Here is an 18338-nt window from a genome sequence, read left to right on the forward strand (position 1 = left end):
AGGAGCTTTTTGTAAGGGAAATACTCATTTCAAGATCCGACTGGAACCAGAAAAACTTGAAAAATAAAACTGGGGGAGGAAAACTTCAATTATACTGGTGTGGCAGCATTTTAATATAAACTGGGTAAAAGAACACTTATTGATAAAACTAATGAGTGTTTTGAATGTTTGAGAACAGTGGATAGAGACACTATCTGAGAAAGAACAATAGGAAAAGGAGGGTTGGCCAGTGCTGTCAAGCATCTCAGGTTGTTGATCACTTGCCATTTACTTCAGTGGTGTGATAGCAGAAGTTGGCTGAATATTCTGAGTAAATGTAGAAAGGTCACTGTTACATCTGTGCATGTTAAAGTTTAGTTTATGAAAGTCCATTACTGCATTTTCTGTCTGATTTTTCACCAGGGCAGTTACTTTTAAATACGTTAGAAATGTACCTTACCTTTGAACTCTGTGATTACTAAAATTCAGGATTTTTTAATTAAAAACTTAGGACAAGATTGTGCCAGCCGCGCTCTGATTTAGAAGTCTCTTTGGATCTGAGACTAATCCCAAAGTAAGCCGTTACTCAGAGCTAGTGTGGCTGGCAAAATTGGCCCATGCTGAAAACCACAGGCAGAACAGGCATTATGCTGCTTCTGCTTAGATTCTCCATGCTGAAGATCTGGGAAGACAAGTGCATCAGTCTGTAGCAAATATAATACGGCTTGGGTGATTAAAACTGTCAAGTAATATTGCATATTGAATGGAGACTAGTTTGTCATTACCATGAGGATTAGAAAGTGTAATCTTCATTAAAACATCAGTGGATTTACTGCTGTTTGCCTTGGAACAAGATATTTGCTCAGAATTTTCTAGTAAGTAAATTTAGCAAGTGCAGGGCAATTTAAGAGAGTGGAGCTGAATAGTGTCATAGTTTATGCTGCAGGAAAGATGTTGGAATGATCCCTTGTGTCTGATAGGTGCACTGGATCTAATTCCCTTGGTCTGGATCACCTGCAGTCACATAAATGTATTAATCACTATCACTTATGTTGGCTTCCTTTGGCTCAGGTGTAAGTGGTGACCCAGTGTTTTTGTGCTGTATAAGGGTTATAATTTCTGTCCCTAAATGCATTGTGTTCATAAAACTGTGTATTACAAAACTGTGTCCTTTGTGAGGCTTGAAATACGTTTTGGCTAAGGCTTTCCTCTGTCCCACAGAGGTTTTCATCTTGTCCTTTTCTAACAGGTACTGTATTTCTGAGCTTAGAAAGACCCGTATCACGCTTTGCATGTGATCAAAATTTCAATATATATGTATTTGTCATCTAAGATTGTTCTGATACAAATGCTGATTAGTATCCCACAGATATGCACTGCAATGATCCAGAGAGAAGTCTGATTTTTTGGTGTAACTGTCCTATCCAAAGACCATGGTATAGCAGGTTAAGAAATAGGCATTTCATTTAACCTCCAGGAAATGCTACCACGTTTGTGAACATGATTTAAACTGATTTTCAGACCAAGTATATAGGAAGAGTTCCTCCTCATGTATTCAGTGAAATCAGAGGATTTGTACTGGCCTTGCACTGGCCCCAAAGTTGAAGAGAACAGAAAGGAAATAGAGAAATCACGTCTTCTCAACCCCTTGAGCCTTCGGACTTTTCAGATTGACATATAACTTTCTTAGCTGTGTTTCCAGTAAAACACTGAACTATCAAAGCTAAGTCATGGGTATGGCAAACTTCCTGTATTTTTTTTTTTAAAATAGTTTCTCCTTTGAAAAGTGCAGATTCCTCATGGATTGCTGTCTCCGGTTGTACATTTCTAACTGCCGTGGATGAGAGCACATAAATATTACTAGAATAAGAATTTTCATTGGCTTTCATTCCACCATTTGAAATGTAATTGCAGCCTGAAAACTTGCTTTTTGTTGTTGTTGTTAAAAATGTTACTGTCAGTCCATTAATACTGAATCCAAGGCTTTATTAACTTTCAGTGAAGAACTTGCTGGAATGCATTTTGCCCAGTGATCACTAAAGAATTCCATGTATTCCAATTCTGGAATTCTTCCCGTAAGTAGCTGTTACTCAGATAAAATCATCCAGTAAAATACAGCAAAGCTAGTGATGGCAGAAGAGAAGCTTGGACATAACGGCAAGGGAGATCTAGGACCGGATTCAGTACTTACGGTCTCACCTATGTCCTTTACATTTGCCTTACACCACAGGCAGTTCAATCAGTACACCTACCAAGTTGTCCTGTCTACAAAAACTTGACAGGAGCTTCTGATCATCTTGTTTTACTGCTAAGCATGGGAGAGCTCTGTATTCAGGTTGAATATTTGTTTTTATTTCCTGACTTGCAGAGAATTTCTCCAGTGGTTCCTAAGTTTCTAATCGTGCCGTCTTCCTCTCCCCCACCCCTACCTGACCCTGCTATAGATCTCAACTGTTGTTTTACCTTGTTGATGTTTTGTCTATATTTGCTTTAACCAGATGCCCCTCTTTGCATGCAGCACTGGGACTCATCCCCTCTTTCCTATCAACAATAATTAGCCTTGTAAGACTAATGGAAGAAATCATGTCTAATTACCCTGTTGAAGGCCCAATTATGTTATTAACATTTGTGGGCTATAAGCTAATGATGAGGAGAGCCGCTCATTTGCATAGCATTAAGTTAATTGAGCTGGAAGCTATGGGGTGGATAGCAGTGATGATAGCAGGATTCTGTTACAGAATGGATAATGATGACCGGAGCAGGACGATTCACCTGACAGGTTTATTAATTAACAGCTATCTGATTACCTAAAAGAAATGGCAAGTGGCGGTCCTTCTGAAAGAAGCTGCAGTATTTTATTTTTTTTTAATGAAAGATTCTGTGTCACTGTTGATTCTAGGGGTGATTTATGGTAATGGCAGCGAAGCTCTTTACTGGAAGCCTGCACATAAGCCTGTTCTGGGTCCAGCCTCCCCACCCTTACAAAAATGCCCTGGGAATGTCTGATAATTTTAAATACATCTAATTCTTACCTGGTGCACTCAGTAGGGCTGCGCCAGTGAATTTGTACGGTTGTATGAACGGCATATTTTGAGGATCCCTAATAGTTACGTATCCTCCGAGTTTTGCCCTCAGAAGAACTGGATGGTTTGATTTTTGTAAAAGTATTTTGTTCATTATGGTTTTAGGGAGGATTCTCTGTTGTATTAGGGAGAAAATAACCATAAGCCTTTAGTATTTCAGGCTTTCCTGCTATGTACACTCTGCAAGTGAAAGTGAGTGCCCTTACCTTCACTTCATTACCAGGTACAAACAGTTATGCAAAGTTTTTGGGCCTTTTAAGGAACAATTTTTTATTTTTATTTAAATACGTTAAAAAGAATAAAAATCTATCTTTTCCTGTTTGATTAGATGTCAGCTTCTGCCTGGTTAAATCCAAACACATTGTAATTCACAACGGATTCAGTCAGTCTTGTTTGAGCTGAGTATCGTGGAGATGAAAAAACGCCGCTCTGTTTAAAAAGTTGCCTGCACTAATCAGTCCAGCAGAAGGCTGAGAAGCTTGCGACATGGGTGCTCTTTGTTAGAAAACCACAGCGTAGTTCTGAACATACTGAAATGTCAAATACAGCTTCCTGTCAGTGGATCTTTTTAGATTTTTTTTGCTACGTTGAAGAGCCCATTATTAAATCATGTGAACTCCAGACCTCACCTACTGACTAAGGTACCCAGTTCATCCCGAACTACCTTTGACCAGACTTGTTCCAGGAAAAAAGAGAACACTACAAATTTTAACCTTGCAGAGAATGACCTTTTATCCAGTTAGATGGCGTGATGATTTGTGTTTCGATAGTAATAGATTTGTGAAGAGTAAAGATCTATGGACAAAATACAATTAGCAATATTTTGCTGTTGGAGATCTTGCATTCAGAAAGTCTCCCTGCATTCTGGGGCTGGCGTTTGCTGGGTACAAAAGAAGCTGAGAACATTGCCTTGATCTGATGTAGTTTACTAGATGCATGCAAACATTTGCAAAACACCACAGGCGCTTTTGGTCATAAGGAGAAGAGAAGAAGAATGGAAAATCAAAAATGAAAGAAGTAATTTGGGAGAATAGCTCATGGAGCTGGCTAGCAGTCTGATGTGTTTTCTGCGTAAGACCAGCAGCTGCCAGCAAGGATAAAGAGTCCAGCTGTTAATGCTGATTGAGGGAGAGTGACTGTAGCTGTGGACACTTGTGTGATGTGAAGCAAGTTAGGGAGAAGTGTCTGTGTAGCATTTACGAGAAGCATCTTCCAGCACACGTGTCAAAATTACCTAAAAAGGTTGCTCAGGAAACCTAGCACGATAAATAAGTGTCTGTGTGGGAATTTAAACCCTACGTCCTTCTGGTTCTCATTAGCTGTCTGTAATCACTAACCCATACAGTCAGTGGTGGATAGAAATATCTTTACTGTATAAATTAGCTTTTCTGTGAGGTGTTGTGTAGTTCACTGCAATGCCTCGCTGTATAAAATAGACAAACACAGCATCGAGCCTAGATACAATAGATAAGGAATTATGTATTTAATTCAGAGTTCTGTATAGAGTGCTCATAAAAGCTTGATCATGATAGAGAGGCCAATAAACGTTTGGGAACATAAATATTTCTGTAGGAAATGGCTTTGTGAAACATTTAGCTGTTGAGTAATAAGAAGAACAGAGCAAATCAGAGGAGCAGAAATCTCTAGGTACTAATCTGATGGGTTATATATGTTACAATGATGATAATGTTGAGGGAGAATTTTTGAGTAGCAGCAAAATACATTGAGTCCTGCGCTTTCTACTAATGTCTTCATCTTTTTGTGCTTGCCCAACTGACCATCTCAGCTGCTCCAAAATTCAGCTTTAAACCTAGGAGCTCTGAGCTACTGCTGTCTTTGAACATGCCATGTAAGTTCTCTGAATTTGCAGGAGCTGAGTGCTTTGAGCAGGCAGAGGAGCAAAGCCTTGGAACCTCAGACTCGCAGAGACCCACCAACAGCTCTGCTGTTGGGACAAAAACATCTGTCAGAGGGACATGGTTCTGGCAGATCTGGTGGCAGCTTCTACCAAGGGACAACCTGGAGAAAGCTGGGTGCGGACCGGAGGCAGTAACTTCTCCAGGCAACACAACAGCACTAGAAGAGAATACATGCTGTGTCCTCAGGCACTCTATTACTTGTATGACTGAGTGCCTGATGTTCCCAGTCAGGAAGGGAAGCAGTGGAATTAGTGGAAAAGACGAGGTAAACTGAGTGCATTTGATCTTCTGCTGTATGACTACTTCTCGTGATAAAAAAAAAAAAAATGTTGGGCAAAACCAGATTCCGATAAATTGGATCATTGTACAATAACATGAGGAGGGGTAGTAGGTAGTGGGTTTTGATCTGAGCGCACAGCCCACAGACTCTGCAGAAGGACGGGCAGCGTTTGTTGTCAGGGATGGGCTGCAAGGGAAAATGTAAGTGCCTGAGGATTTCAGAGGAAATGATGCTCTGGGTCTCTGTCTTTTGTTTTTCTGGAACATCCATTACTTGAGTATTTAGGCATTGGTCCAGGCAGACAACACAAGGAAATATATTTTAAAAAATCACACATCAAAAAGTATTTTAAATGACCACATTGTAGAACAAACATTCTGGCAACACAGCTGGTGCTCTTGTCAGTCTGTAGGCTCGAAAATACGAGAACCAGTAAGAAAAATAAAAACAACCTAGGAATAGCTAATCAGGTTAGAAGTGATGTTTTGGCTGCAAGGATTTTTGAGTGCTGTAGAGAAAAATAGAGTAAGATTAGAAAATATTTGTCCATCCTGGATGACAGATGTGGGAGAAGATGTTATCATTTGTTACTTCTCTTTTTTTCCTCTGAAAACAGCAGTAGCAATGAGCTGGCAGGCACAGTGAAATGCAGTTAGCAAAAGTAATGGGAGTTGAAAGTTTGACCTTTTGTGATGGAAATTTGATATGAAAAAAGGGGCTTTTGATAATTTCTCTATCCAATCAGATATGGGAGATGTCTTGATCCTGTTTGCTCATTTGCATGCCGACTGATCTCATTTGAAAACCCAATCATTCAGAAATATTGGGACATCAACAGAAATGTTACAAGCAAGGAGCTGTTTTATCTGAAAGGTCTGCAGGATGTCATCTCTTGTTTTTCACTCCAGTGGCCTGATCTCTTCTTCGTGATTCCGTGTTTTTATTGGCAGGATAAGTTGAGCATATTGAAATGCAAATAGCCCTTTCCACATTGAACCAAAATATAGAAGTTTTTTCTGTATGATTGATTGTATCCAGGGCACTTCAAAAGCAACAAAGAAAATACTTTTCTGCAGTGCCTCTGATTTCTTGACATTGCCAGGTTTTGACGGTTCCTGTTAGCAGTCGTTGGTAGAAACTGATTCCTGGGCTTGCGTCTCACCTCTGCTTTCTCCCCACGGAAGGCCCACGCTGATGCAGTTCACTGGTTCTGGGACCAGGGTGCGAGATCGAGTTTGTCTGCATGGGCACACATACACTTCCAAGTTATTATCCCAGGTGCTGTCACGAATATATTCAATAGATTTAATGAAATTGCAGAGGTTTTTAATTCAGAGTCTACCAATATCACATACTGGCTTTCAGCTGTGTGTATGACTGTCCAGATACTTACCTGGCTAGTCAGATTTCAGATCCTAGGCACTGCCCACTTAGCTGAGTTTAGGATCAACTTTATCTCCAAAGCAATTTAACCTTTCTATTTTCTAGAACAGGCAACCCAGTTTCCACATGACTCAACCACACAATGGGTTAATTAACGGTAGGTTTTCCTGCTGTGTAACTGGTATCATTACCCTTTATTTCAGGGAGTGCCTATTAAGCCAATATCTTAAGCCAATGTTTTGCATTTCTTAATACAGAAGCTAGGAACAAACTAACAATATATAGCACTTCTGAGTAAAGGAGGTAATTTAAAATAATCTCTTTTTTTGGCATAATACCTTTCTAACATCAGGGTCAAGCTCTATGAAAAATATTTTTTCTTTAGTACTGCAAATTTTTTTCCCCACCTGTTTTTCCACCTTGACAACCCCTACCCTGCTAATGGGAGTGCTGTCCTGGGAAGTGAGACAAAAAAGCACCTTCTTTCAGGGACTGTTTAGGGTTATTCTGCTTTGTAGAAAAATGTAAGTATTCACTAAGTGTAAGTTTCTTGCCTCCCTGGTGAACACCTGCATTGGACTGCAGAGGTTCTCTGCTTTTCTGGTGTGGTGTAATTCTTTATACAAAATAGAACGATTCCAGCAGAAGAGGACAGAGATGGATTTTATTAGTTTAGTGTTGTGGCATTTGGCTGGGAGATGGTTCATAACTGGAATGTCAAAGAGAAGCTGGCACATTTTAAAGAGTTACCCTGAGAAGCAGCTGTTGGCTGTCCCTACCTAACAAAACCTCTCTTAAAATTGGTCTATTTGTGTGCAGAGTTTTGCTCCTGGCACACCCTCTTGGATTCTCTGGAATGGGCAGATTTGGAGAGGGGATTTCATGTCCTGTGCTGTAGGGTGGGGCACATGAGGAGGAGGTGAGCAGGTACCTGGGCTCATGGACCGACAGAGGAGGCAGCAGGGAGGGCGCTCCGCAGGGGCTGCTTGCCACAGCCCTCACCTGGAGGGAACGGATGCGAGGGAGGGGATGAACCAGATTATAAGCTTTACATAATGGGATGTTTTGAAAGTCGTTTAGTTGGTATTTGTACAACACTTTGAAACGTAAAGCTCTAAATTAGGCAGGAGATCAAGAATTACCACGGTGTTCCTCAGGTGGGTGACGATATGCCTGACTAGGGACCCACAGAAGCTCCCTGTCTTCATCATTGACCCACAGAAATAGTATACTAACTCAGCTTGTTCTTTATTCAATAGATTTCGAGGTCTAACCGCAATTTAGTGCATCTATTTGTGATATTCATCTACACCTAATTTCTTCAGCACTAGATGTACTTCTGTGTATGGGTTGGGAATTTCACTGCTAGAAGAATGTGTCTGTTTCTGAGTGAGGACAGGAGTACCTTGACTGATAGGCCTCTTCAAATCCAGAGAATCCGTTTCATCAAATCCTGTGGCCTGTCAGCTAGGGGAGACTGCTTTGTAAAACAGCAGAAATGGTAAATCCCTCCATTCTCTGTGTAATAAACTGAAGTTGTTGGTATGAATAGCTGGTACAACTCGGCAGCTCTCCGAATTAGACACCGAGTGTTTTCCCAGATGGGAAATCAACCCCCTTCATCTCTCATGTATTTTAGAATATCGAACCATGTAAGTTAAAACATGATGCATTATTCTCGATAACCGCAGCAATGTAGCTCCTTCCTGCTGGATTTTTTTAAATATACTCCTCTCTCCCCACCTATTTCTGTTGCTCCTCAGTATTAAAAAAAAAAAAACCCTGCAGCTTAGTTTACCAATATTTTCTCTGTGCTGAAGTCAGCATAGAATATTAGTGTCCAAAAAGTTGTAAAACAAAAGACTATCATATGTTGCACCTTTTAATCATGTAATTGCTGAGTGACATTTAACTCGGAGGCTTTAAGTTACTCCTTTGTCAGCCAGCCTTCTCCTTCTGCCCTTCGCATTCCTCCCTCCTCTCGAAGCAACCTGCTTTTGCAGAGTAGTGCTTTAACTACACTGAAGTTTGGCTGGGCTTCTACATATTACAGCAGCAACACGAAAGCAAACAATTGAAGTATTTGAGAACAATGAAATATGTATGGCTATCTGTGACAGCCCTATAAAGCAGAGCAATTAGCCGCGTAATCCGAGAAAGCCAAAGCGACCGGCAGCCCACGGTTCCCTATTAGTTAAATGCTTTTTGTACGTCCTCATCCCATCAAATCAACTAACACTTCCTTTAATTGGTTCATGAATTATACAGCTTGGCTGCATTATAATTTAATCACCAGTAAACATTCCTGGGGCCCGCTGTAAAGTGTATAGCGCTCATTAATTCCTTAATTTCAGCAGATGGAAGGGGAGATCGGATGAACGGTGGCAGTACAGAGCGCCTTGGGCAATGGAAGAAGGAAAAAAAGGTGGGGGGCCGTTTAGGTTTTTTAAGGGCTGTCAGAAACTCAATCTGTGAGCTGTCAGCAGCTTGGACCCGTTTCCCCCCGCCTCCCCCTGCCTTCACCCCACCTACTGCTGCAAGTGACTGACGGATTCATATGGAGGCTTGTCAACCCGTCTTTAAACATCAAGCCAGCGGGTAAACCAAGCCCAATGTAAATTAATTCTTGTCTTACGGGCCCCCCTTTCTCTGTCCCCATGAATATTTCATGGCGGGCAGCATAAATATTAATTCTAATAGCTCTGCACAGTGGTTATTATTTCTGTTTTATGACAAATATTCATAAAATATTCAGGACCCTTTTTTAGAACATTTACACACTTGATTGTGAAATTTTCCAGCTTCCTGGGGACACAGTAAACATATTGGGGTTCTCTTGATGGACTTTTTTCTCTCTTAATTAATACTACGCAACATTAATATTTAATCAGATTTAGTTTTCTTTTCCCCAGAAGTGAACCCTATTACATTTGAGGATTTATTTGACAGTATTTAAACAGGGAATTTTTATTCCCTATTATGAAATTGGTTTCCTTTGACACATATATAAAATGACACATTATAATCCATTCTTTTATTCCCTCCCCTTGCCCCCAAATCATACACTTTCTGGTGTCAGGTCTTTAATTTATCTTATATACCAAATATCCTACCAACAGCAAAAGTTAGTGTTTAAATGATGGGAGTGGGGTGACTTTAATGTAGCATTTTATAAGAACACTTAAGTTTAAGCATAATTTACTATAAATTTGATTCCATTTATTAAAAAGGAAGAAAAGTACAGGTTTCCTTGTTGGAAACAGGAGGTACTAGAGAAAAGCTGCAGATAGATAGCAAAGGCATCCATTCTGATATGAGTTTGCTAGTGCTTAACCCTGGAGTTCTTGCTCCACTCAAAATTTGCTCTGCAGAATCTCATTAATGCAGGGGAGGGTTGCGGGCATCTAAGGAAACACGTCTGCGTTTGGGGGAGCGGATTCAGGTTCCTGACCTCAGGCCTCTGGGGCTGCAGAGGCTTTCGATTATCTGAGACTGAGTTTGATTAACCTTACGGATTGTGGAAATCGTGCCAGCCACGTTACTCTAAAGCAGTGCTGGCTGCCATCTTATTCTGTGATTCATAAAGCACCGCTGGAATGAACTCCAGGGGGAATGCAAAGATGCTAGAATAACAGCTGAAAGTAACAAGGAGGCAAAGAATAGAAACGAGGGGAGAAATGTAAAGCAGTTTTGCATGGAGGTAGTAATGCATCCAAGCCACTTATTACATATGGAAAGAGTTAATATTGCCTTAAAGAAGCGAGTCAAAAGAAGCTTTAAAAATGCACCGAAGCCCCTAGTATGAAAACATTTGCTCTGCATATGTGTGCTTCTCGCCGCGCTTATGTAACGTTTACACAGCCGGTAGCTCTTCAGACCGCCGTTGGGTGGAAGGGCTCTCGCTGCCAAAAGGCCTGGGGTTCTTCACTGCTGTAAGCCTGCGTGGTGCCAGTGGAGCTACTTTGCTTTACCCCAGCTCGAGACCCAGCCCATTGTTCTGTAAAGCAGAGAGGCAGCGCTACCCTGCCAGCCTGCGCCTGGTCCCCACGTGTAAGGCGCCGTGGCACCCGCCGCGATGCTGCTGAGCCAGCCGGCTGCTGGGAGGGACCCTGTGCCCTGGCTGCAGAGCCCGAGCACATCTAACCACATCTAACCGGTGGGTGGGAAACGTCTAACGGAGTCAGAACTCCGCACCGCTGCTGAAGGGAACGGCTGCAGCTAAAAAGGATGTTGTTCATCCTCCCCTGGCCAGAAGCCACGTCCTGGGAATAGCGCCCCACTTAACTGCCTTTCGTCGTCGCTCGACAGAAATGCAGCCGTTTGAAAAGAAAGATCCCATGCCCGCAAATAGCTTGTCATCAAATGAATCATTATAGGAACTCAGCGAGGAAAGCGCTCGTGCCGATTAACCTGTTTTAGTCTTTATGCAACATATTTTCCCTTATGGTCAAAACCTAGAGGGTGAAATTACTTCCCAAAACAGAAGCAAGCATCTTTCCTCAGAAGATATCCCAGCACTTGAAAGACATTGGTGAATAAACCTCCCAACAGCTCCTTCCATAAATAAGAGATAAGGATCATTTCATCCATCGCAGAGAGATGCAGAAGCAGCATTTAGGGTAGGAAGTAAACTAAGATCCATGTTCAGTCGGTCGTGCAGCCTTAGAAGATCATTTGTAGTCTGGGTACCCATGGGCAAAATACCAGGTTTATAGCTACATTGAAAGAAAGTGGAACAAGACTGGGGGAAAGTTAGATGGGATCTATGTAACCAGTTTAATATTTAAGAGGGAATTCGGGGATGCAGAATGTAATTATGGAAATACAAGGTGTGCTGAATCCTGTGGCTGGGCCCCTGATTCTTGAGAGGAGGCTTAGCCAAGGTTTCAGGTCCATGATGTGCCTATACTACAAGAAAGGGAACATTCGTTAGGGGAACTGCTTGATCCAAATCAGGTGTCCGCCTAAATAGTCAATACAGACAAGATGACCTGGGTTTTAGCTGGGAACAGTCACTTGGATTCAATTCTGAATTCCCTTCTTACCCATCACCTTGAACCAGTACCTTGGTTTGCCATATCCTTGTGATAACTCAATGGTTCTACTCAGGAAAAAGATGTTTTTGCGATGCAGATTTTTCTTGTGTCTTGGCCAAGCCTGCCTTCTTACCTGTACTTGGCTTGCCGTTCTCGTGTGATAAAGAGGTTTGTAGTTTTATGCATTTCTGGAAACTTTTAAAAAACCCCAAAATGTGGTCAGTTTTAACAGGGGGTCTTACAGTTTAGACAAATTCAGGACAGTTGTGAGAGATGCTGCTTGTCTCCCTGACAGTTCAGGCCGTAATGCCCCCCAAGGCTTTTTCATCCTTTTGTGAGAACTGTGGTATTTCCTTCTCCGCCTGCTTTGGCTCTGTTTTATGAGCCAAAAGGAGGAGCATGCATTTGTGCCAATGGTCACACAAGGATTTTACCTGTGGTAGCCTTCCAGAGAGCTGCTGCATCCATGCACTTCAACAGTCTCATTTCTTTTTCAGCTTTATAGCTCATTTACAAAAATTGTAACCACTGCATTGCCTGAGCTAAGTCCTCCAGGAGAGTTATTCTCCATAGGGAACTACACCACGGCATCAGATAAGCCTGTATTGATATCACCATGCTGTCTAAGATGTGTTGTGCCCTATCAAAGACTCCATTTTCTAGCCTTGAACTTGACATTTTCTACTCGTCTACCTAGAAAAGAGGGGAAACTTTGGTTCTTCCCTCTCCTTCCTCTCCTTCTTTTGCTCTCCCTCTCCCTCTCTCTTTCCGTTCTCTTTTGCTCACATTTACGGGGGGTTCTGTCAAAGTCCTGCCAGCAAAGTTTGCCGTTAACTTTGAGATCACACAGGCATCTGATCCTTTTTTTTTTTTTTTCTTAAAGCAGGCTGATGCGGTATGTTGTAAACTGCCAGGAGCACTTGCTAATTTAGTAGTTAATGACAGTCACAGAGAGTGTTTTTCTTGCCCCTGGAGAGGCTTTAGACACAGCTGGGGTAGATTTGCCACTATCAATTATGCACAATTTTAAACAAGAATTGGCCAGCAGGGGCCTCTTTTTTTGCAGAGCGCAGAGCGTGAAGAATGGGAATATGGCAGCTGGTACCTGCCTACGAGGGGGAAGATATATAGGAGTCAAGAAAATAAGGGAAAGATTAATAGCTTACTATTTTTAAAGTTGCAGTTTCAACTCAAAAGTTTAAATGTTACATTAAAAGTGGCCCAGTGCTGGTATTTGTTGTTTTTGTTTGCTTTTTTGCTGGCTTTTTTTTTTTAATTCAAGCATCCTAACTTTATTGCAAGGCTTGATCTGGCCCTAGTGGAGCCACAAGCAAGTCAGGAATCTCTGCGTTTTAAAAGCCAGCTAGGGAGTCAAGGTTCTGCCTCAGATACTACGCCACATTCTCTTTTCATCCCTAAATGAAAACAAGGTATGAATTCAATTAGATTTAACAGTGTCGGTCAAATTTCACAGACAATAATTTTACAAAAAGAGCTTGGCTTTGGGCTCCCCTCCACTAATGTCAATCCCGAATAATTCCAGGTGATAGGAAACGCCAAGGATGAGAATCCGACCTAAGTAAATAGCTCAGGTCTAGAACAGTCAACATCTGGATCGTTCATCTGGGTCAGGCTCATAAAGCGGCAATGTTTAAATTACAGGACCAAAACCTGTGAAAAGCCACGGCCTGCAGGCACAGCTTTGGATCTCCTGAGATGTGAAGGCAGCTGGCAGGGCAGCGGAGCCGTCCTGGAAGGTGACTCGGTACCTGTCTGGGCAGGGAATCGTGCCTTAATCCCTAGCTCAGTGATATCAGATTCAGGCACACAACACTTTATTTTTATGGCAACACATTATTATGTATATATTATGGCAACACATTTTTTCCATTGTAGGTGCTTTGAGTCAGTGACATAATATCCGCAAAACAGGAAAACCACCACCAAAAAATTCTCCTGAGGCCAACTCTCAGCACTGACAGTTGTTAATAACTTGGATTAACTAGGTTGTTTGCCATCTGGAACAAACGCGTCGCTCAGGATTAGAGGAGTGCTGCTGTGGAGGTCAGTAAGCTTCCTTCACTTGCTGTAGGGCTGTGACACATTCTTCCAAAAATATCTCACGATCATGCTTGAAATAAAACTTAGTTTTAACTTCTCCTCTCTCCATTTGCAAAGGGAAGCCACCGTGATGCCCTGGTGACCTCTAAGATGTTAGACAACACTGACTAGTCCAAAGCCAGAAGCAACTGGAATGCTCTTTTGGAACACCAGAAGGCTGGCAGGAGAGCAGCATTATATTCCAGCTTTTAGACACTCTACGTATTTCATCGTCATCCAAAGGCAGGCTAGTTCTCATAACAGGGCCTTTGACTAGGTACACAGTGACGGTGTCATCAACATTATTAACTTGTTTAAATTGAATCTCTGTAATGTATCTGAAAGCTGTAATAGATTAGATAAGTGATATCAAGTACAGTGGGAAGGAGGTAGGATTCTGACATGAGATTTTTTTTCCCTTCAGTATTTGTGTTCACAGTTTTATTACCTGTGAAAGCTAGCTGGCGGGCTGGACCTTCCCATCCCTCTCCTGGGAGGGCAAACAAAGGAGAGAGGACAGAGCTTTGCTTGTGAGTCGCTTGGCTTCACTCCTGCATCTAGCAGCGATGTTGCCACTCGGTGGCCTGGGGGACGTTTGTCCCCAGATACCTGGGCTGAGAGGCTCTACCAAGCTACACCCCACAGAAACCAAGAAATTGGAACTGGATGCCGGTGATTTTTGGTTGGCACCAGGTAGGAGCTGAGCCCGTGATTCGGGGGTGAGGATTCTTCGTACATCTCTGCCCAGCCTCTCCGGTGAGCACCTCTCGGTGCTGCTGACTGACACCACTCACCTGTTGCAGAGCTGAACGAACGGCTTGCCAACTCTGAAAGAGAAGCTGCTAGATGCTAATCTAGCAGCATAATGTGGTATCCTTTGATATGAGGCTGTGTTTCCTTGCCTTCCTGTCTACCAATTCTGATGACATCTGTTTCATATTTCTCCTTGATAGAAGTTGTGACACATTACAACATACAAAGCCTGGCTGATTCCTAAAGAGAGCTTCACAGATGATGCATTTATGTGGGGGGAAAAAAAAATATATTACACTCTGTATGTGAAAGGGGCCAACCCCTGCTTGAATCCAGTACGTGCAGGGAGTTGTTCCAGGTACTGTGCTAAATGCTGGATCAAGGTCGTGGATGCAGGCCTCTTTCTTAGAGGATTTCCAAGAGAAATCCAGCGAAGGTATTACCTGGACAGTTTGAGGGTCTGGTTTATGTGATCAGGATCACAGCAGCTGAGAGGTGGACACAGGAAATGTTGCTCAGAAATACCTTGAAGCCACCAGGAATAGCAGAAGGCTGGCACCTCACAGAGTGCATGCATGTAAATGGGGTTTACTCGTGTGAGTAAGCCTCCTGGGGCTGCAGAATAGACTGTGTGTGTTATGTGTCTCCTTCAAAATGATAATAAAGCTTTCTAATTGGAAGTATTTTAAATCTACCTGATAGTTCTGTCTGTGTTTTTCCCCTTCATCTTTTTCCTGCTTCTGAACAATTTTAAACTGACAGCCCCGGGGCGCGATGTTTTCTCTCATCTCCGGGGATGTGCAGTGCGGCGGGGTGAGGCGTCCCACCTCCAGCTGGAAGGACAGTAAGACGAGGAGTTGGTGCTGTATATTGTGCCTGCCTTTTTACAACCCATCTGGGGGAAAAGAAATCCATATTAGCAGGGATGTCTATGCTCTCCCACATCTTCCCCCTACACTTTTCTTTAATGGTGACACCAGACTGGATAATAAGAAGCATCTTGTATAAAAGAGAAGGGAAGCTCAGACAAGGCTTTCAGAGTTCATTTTGTTGGCAGCTTTTTAAGTGGAGTTTTTTAGGCTCTTCTGTTTCAAACACCGTAATACTTTCTGAGTTAGTAACTATGAATTACGACAAGCTTTCTTGATATGCCAGGTTATAATCCTTTAGTGGTTTTGTTTATTTCAGAATATAATAGGGAGCCGTATCAATTATCATGACTGTATAAATGTTGTTCCTCTCTACTAGAATATTCATCTTGAGCTATATCATCAGATGTTACCTGTTCTGACAATCACGTTTTTGTGCCATTGTTGGGCAACAGAAACAAAGAAAAACAAAATGTTAAGAGTGTAAGGGATAAAAGAGTGTTGAAACTGTTGTTCTTTTCCTGTCTTTGGAATCTGCGAGATCTTGAATGTTTTATTCCTGGCTGTTATTTGTTACCACAGTGTGAATAGAAGTCATTATCTGTAAACATTTGAAAAGAGAGATGATTTTCATAACTTTAAATCCTACAAAGGATTCTAGTAATCTGCTATGTGCATGCCAAGGTAAAGCTCAGCCTTTCATCTGGTCTGATCCCACCCAGTCAGTGTAAAATGTTCCTTTGGTGAATGTCTAAAGCATACAGTATCTTTTGTGAGAGGCAGACAAAAACAAAAATAGGGAGTCTGGCCTTGAAGGCAGCAGCAGGAGAGGGAGTATTATAAAGGAAGATGTACTTACAGCCTTCAGGATTTGTGCAGTTGGTGAGAGTTTGTTTTCATAAGTTTTCAAAGGAAGCCTTCTTTTTAATTTTGCTGCAAATGAATCACTAAATGTGATCTTTGCCCTGAGCTGCTCTGTTGCAGTGGTGTCTTCCAATGGCCGTGTGACTCTCTCTAGCCCAGGGGCTCACGTCCTCTCATCCTCAGCAGTTTGTTGAGAATTTTCTGCTGACGAGTTTTTGAACTACAACATAAAATTAACAGAACTGTTGTAATGAACCGAACTGCCGAGGAGGAGTCACCGTGGGATGGGCACAACAGTTTATACTCAGCGGTGTAACGTGACTGGGGTCAATAGTGACCTCTATTGTTTTCTGGTTCTACGTCCTTGGTTCAAATCAGGGCTCTTGTGGAACCCGTAGGGAACGAGTAGGCAAGTCCCACCCCATCCTCTGGTGAGAAGCTGTTCGTAGCTTGAAACCCACACCACTGACATTGAGGGTCTGGCTCTTCAAGATGCTGAGCAGCTATGTCTTGTTCAGACTCAGTGGGAATTGCAAATTCTGATCTTAAAATCATGCATTAAGATTTCCTCTAGCCGTCTCAACAGCAAGGCTGATTGTCAAGTGGGTTATGCCACCCTGCTGCCTTCCATGCCCCAGCGCTGTTCGCTGTAGATCAACTCTAACAGAAAGGATACGGGATTGTCAGCAGCGTAATGTGACACGTATTAAATCTTAATACTCGTTCTGCTTTAAAGGATGTACGATAAGAGTGTGAGATAGGAGGACTCACTCTGTGGGGCTGTGTGGGGAGAAAAGGGTGAAAGAAGTGAAAGTGGACTAAAACAGCAAGAGGGAAAACATTGTCATTGGCACCGAGATGTGTTGTGCTGTTATTAGGGAAGGATCCGTAATATTGGCACACAGCTCTTTTTCTGTCCTTGACAGGAACAGTAGCAATTTTTTATTTACCTGTTGCAGAATGTCCTTGTGATTGTATTTTTCAGCTGGATTGAGTAGCTGGATTCAGAGAAAGATCAGAGGTAGCTGCTGGATTGTGAGTGGTCCATGACAGACTCTGATATTGGCTCCGACTGTAATTCAGCCACTGGCGTCCAGCCTGTCTGTTAAGCCCTGCCACTGCTCACAGAACCGCTCATGTTGCATATCAAGGAGCTCTGCCTTTAAAACACAATAACTGACAAGGTGGGAGAAGAACCAGAGAACTGAGCTCCCGTGCATATGTTAATACCTTCTGATTCACTAAGGCCTAATGGACACTTCCATGTTTCTGTGTCCCGTTCCTTTAGGGTAAGGATGAGCTCGTACTCTGAAGGTCACAAGTGCTGTTCTCAGGATGTTAATGCTCTTACTCGTTATGTTCTCCGTAGGGTGTTTTTCTTCAATCTTCCCTATGAATCCATCATGGAACGACTGTCTCAACGGAGGATCGATCCAGTCACTGGGGAAAGGTTAGCACTGATGTCTCATGTATAACGTTTTTTAAGACTGCCAGCAAGATGAAAGCACCAGGTAGAATTCATAGAAATCTAAGGAAAGTCAGGAATATTGTACTCATGTTAAGGGATTCCTTAAAAGAAAGGTTAAAATTTTCATAGCTACTCAAGTACCAACCCACCTACTGACTGCAGCAAGCTCCTTTTCTCAGAATAGGGCATTTTAAAATCCCAGAGAAATCTACAGCAGCAAGTAGCTCAGCTCTTAACACTGTAATGGTAACTAAATTGGCAGGTAAAAATAATGCTGAGGGAAGATGTCTGAAACCTAGCCTAAATGCACATGGTTTTCAGACATTCCCATGGGAATTTTGAAAGTTTCCCAGCTGGAGAAGATGGAAATCTTGCTGCATTTTACCTCCCCCACCTCCTGTGTTGGTTCTGTCTACTGTGAGATATTAATACATTTCTTTCTCAGTAGAGCAAACTTGTTTGAGTCACGGAGTTAGTGTAAAATTTGATTCTCAAATGTGGCAGTTTGTCTTACTGGCAGTCCCATTGCCTTATTTCACCAGGGAGCTTCAGGTTTACTGTCAGCTCCACCCTTGTTTTGGGGGGGGAACCAGTACCAGTGAAA

General features: G+C 42.3%; 1 protein-coding gene across 5 annotated transcripts in view; it reads left to right on the top strand.

Moving 5' to 3' along the window:
• AK8 (adenylate kinase 8) overlaps nucleotides 1–18338 on the top strand; it is a 77445-nt gene that overhangs the window by 56541 nt on the left and 2566 nt on the right. For all 5 annotated transcript variants that reach the window (XM_013193946.3, XM_048054175.2, XM_048054145.2 and 2 more), the window contains one exon: nucleotides 17636–17716. In XM_013193946.3, coding sequence (XP_013049400.2) covers nucleotides 17636–17716 — 81 coding nt within the window. The remainder of the gene's footprint in view (nucleotides 1–17635; nucleotides 17717–18338) is intronic.

This window comes from Anser cygnoides, chromosome 20, assembly GCF_040182565.1.
Source record: "Anser cygnoides isolate HZ-2024a breed goose chromosome 20, Taihu_goose_T2T_genome, whole genome shotgun sequence".
NCBI classification, from domain to species: domain Eukaryota; kingdom Metazoa; phylum Chordata; class Aves; order Anseriformes; family Anatidae; genus Anser; species Anser cygnoides.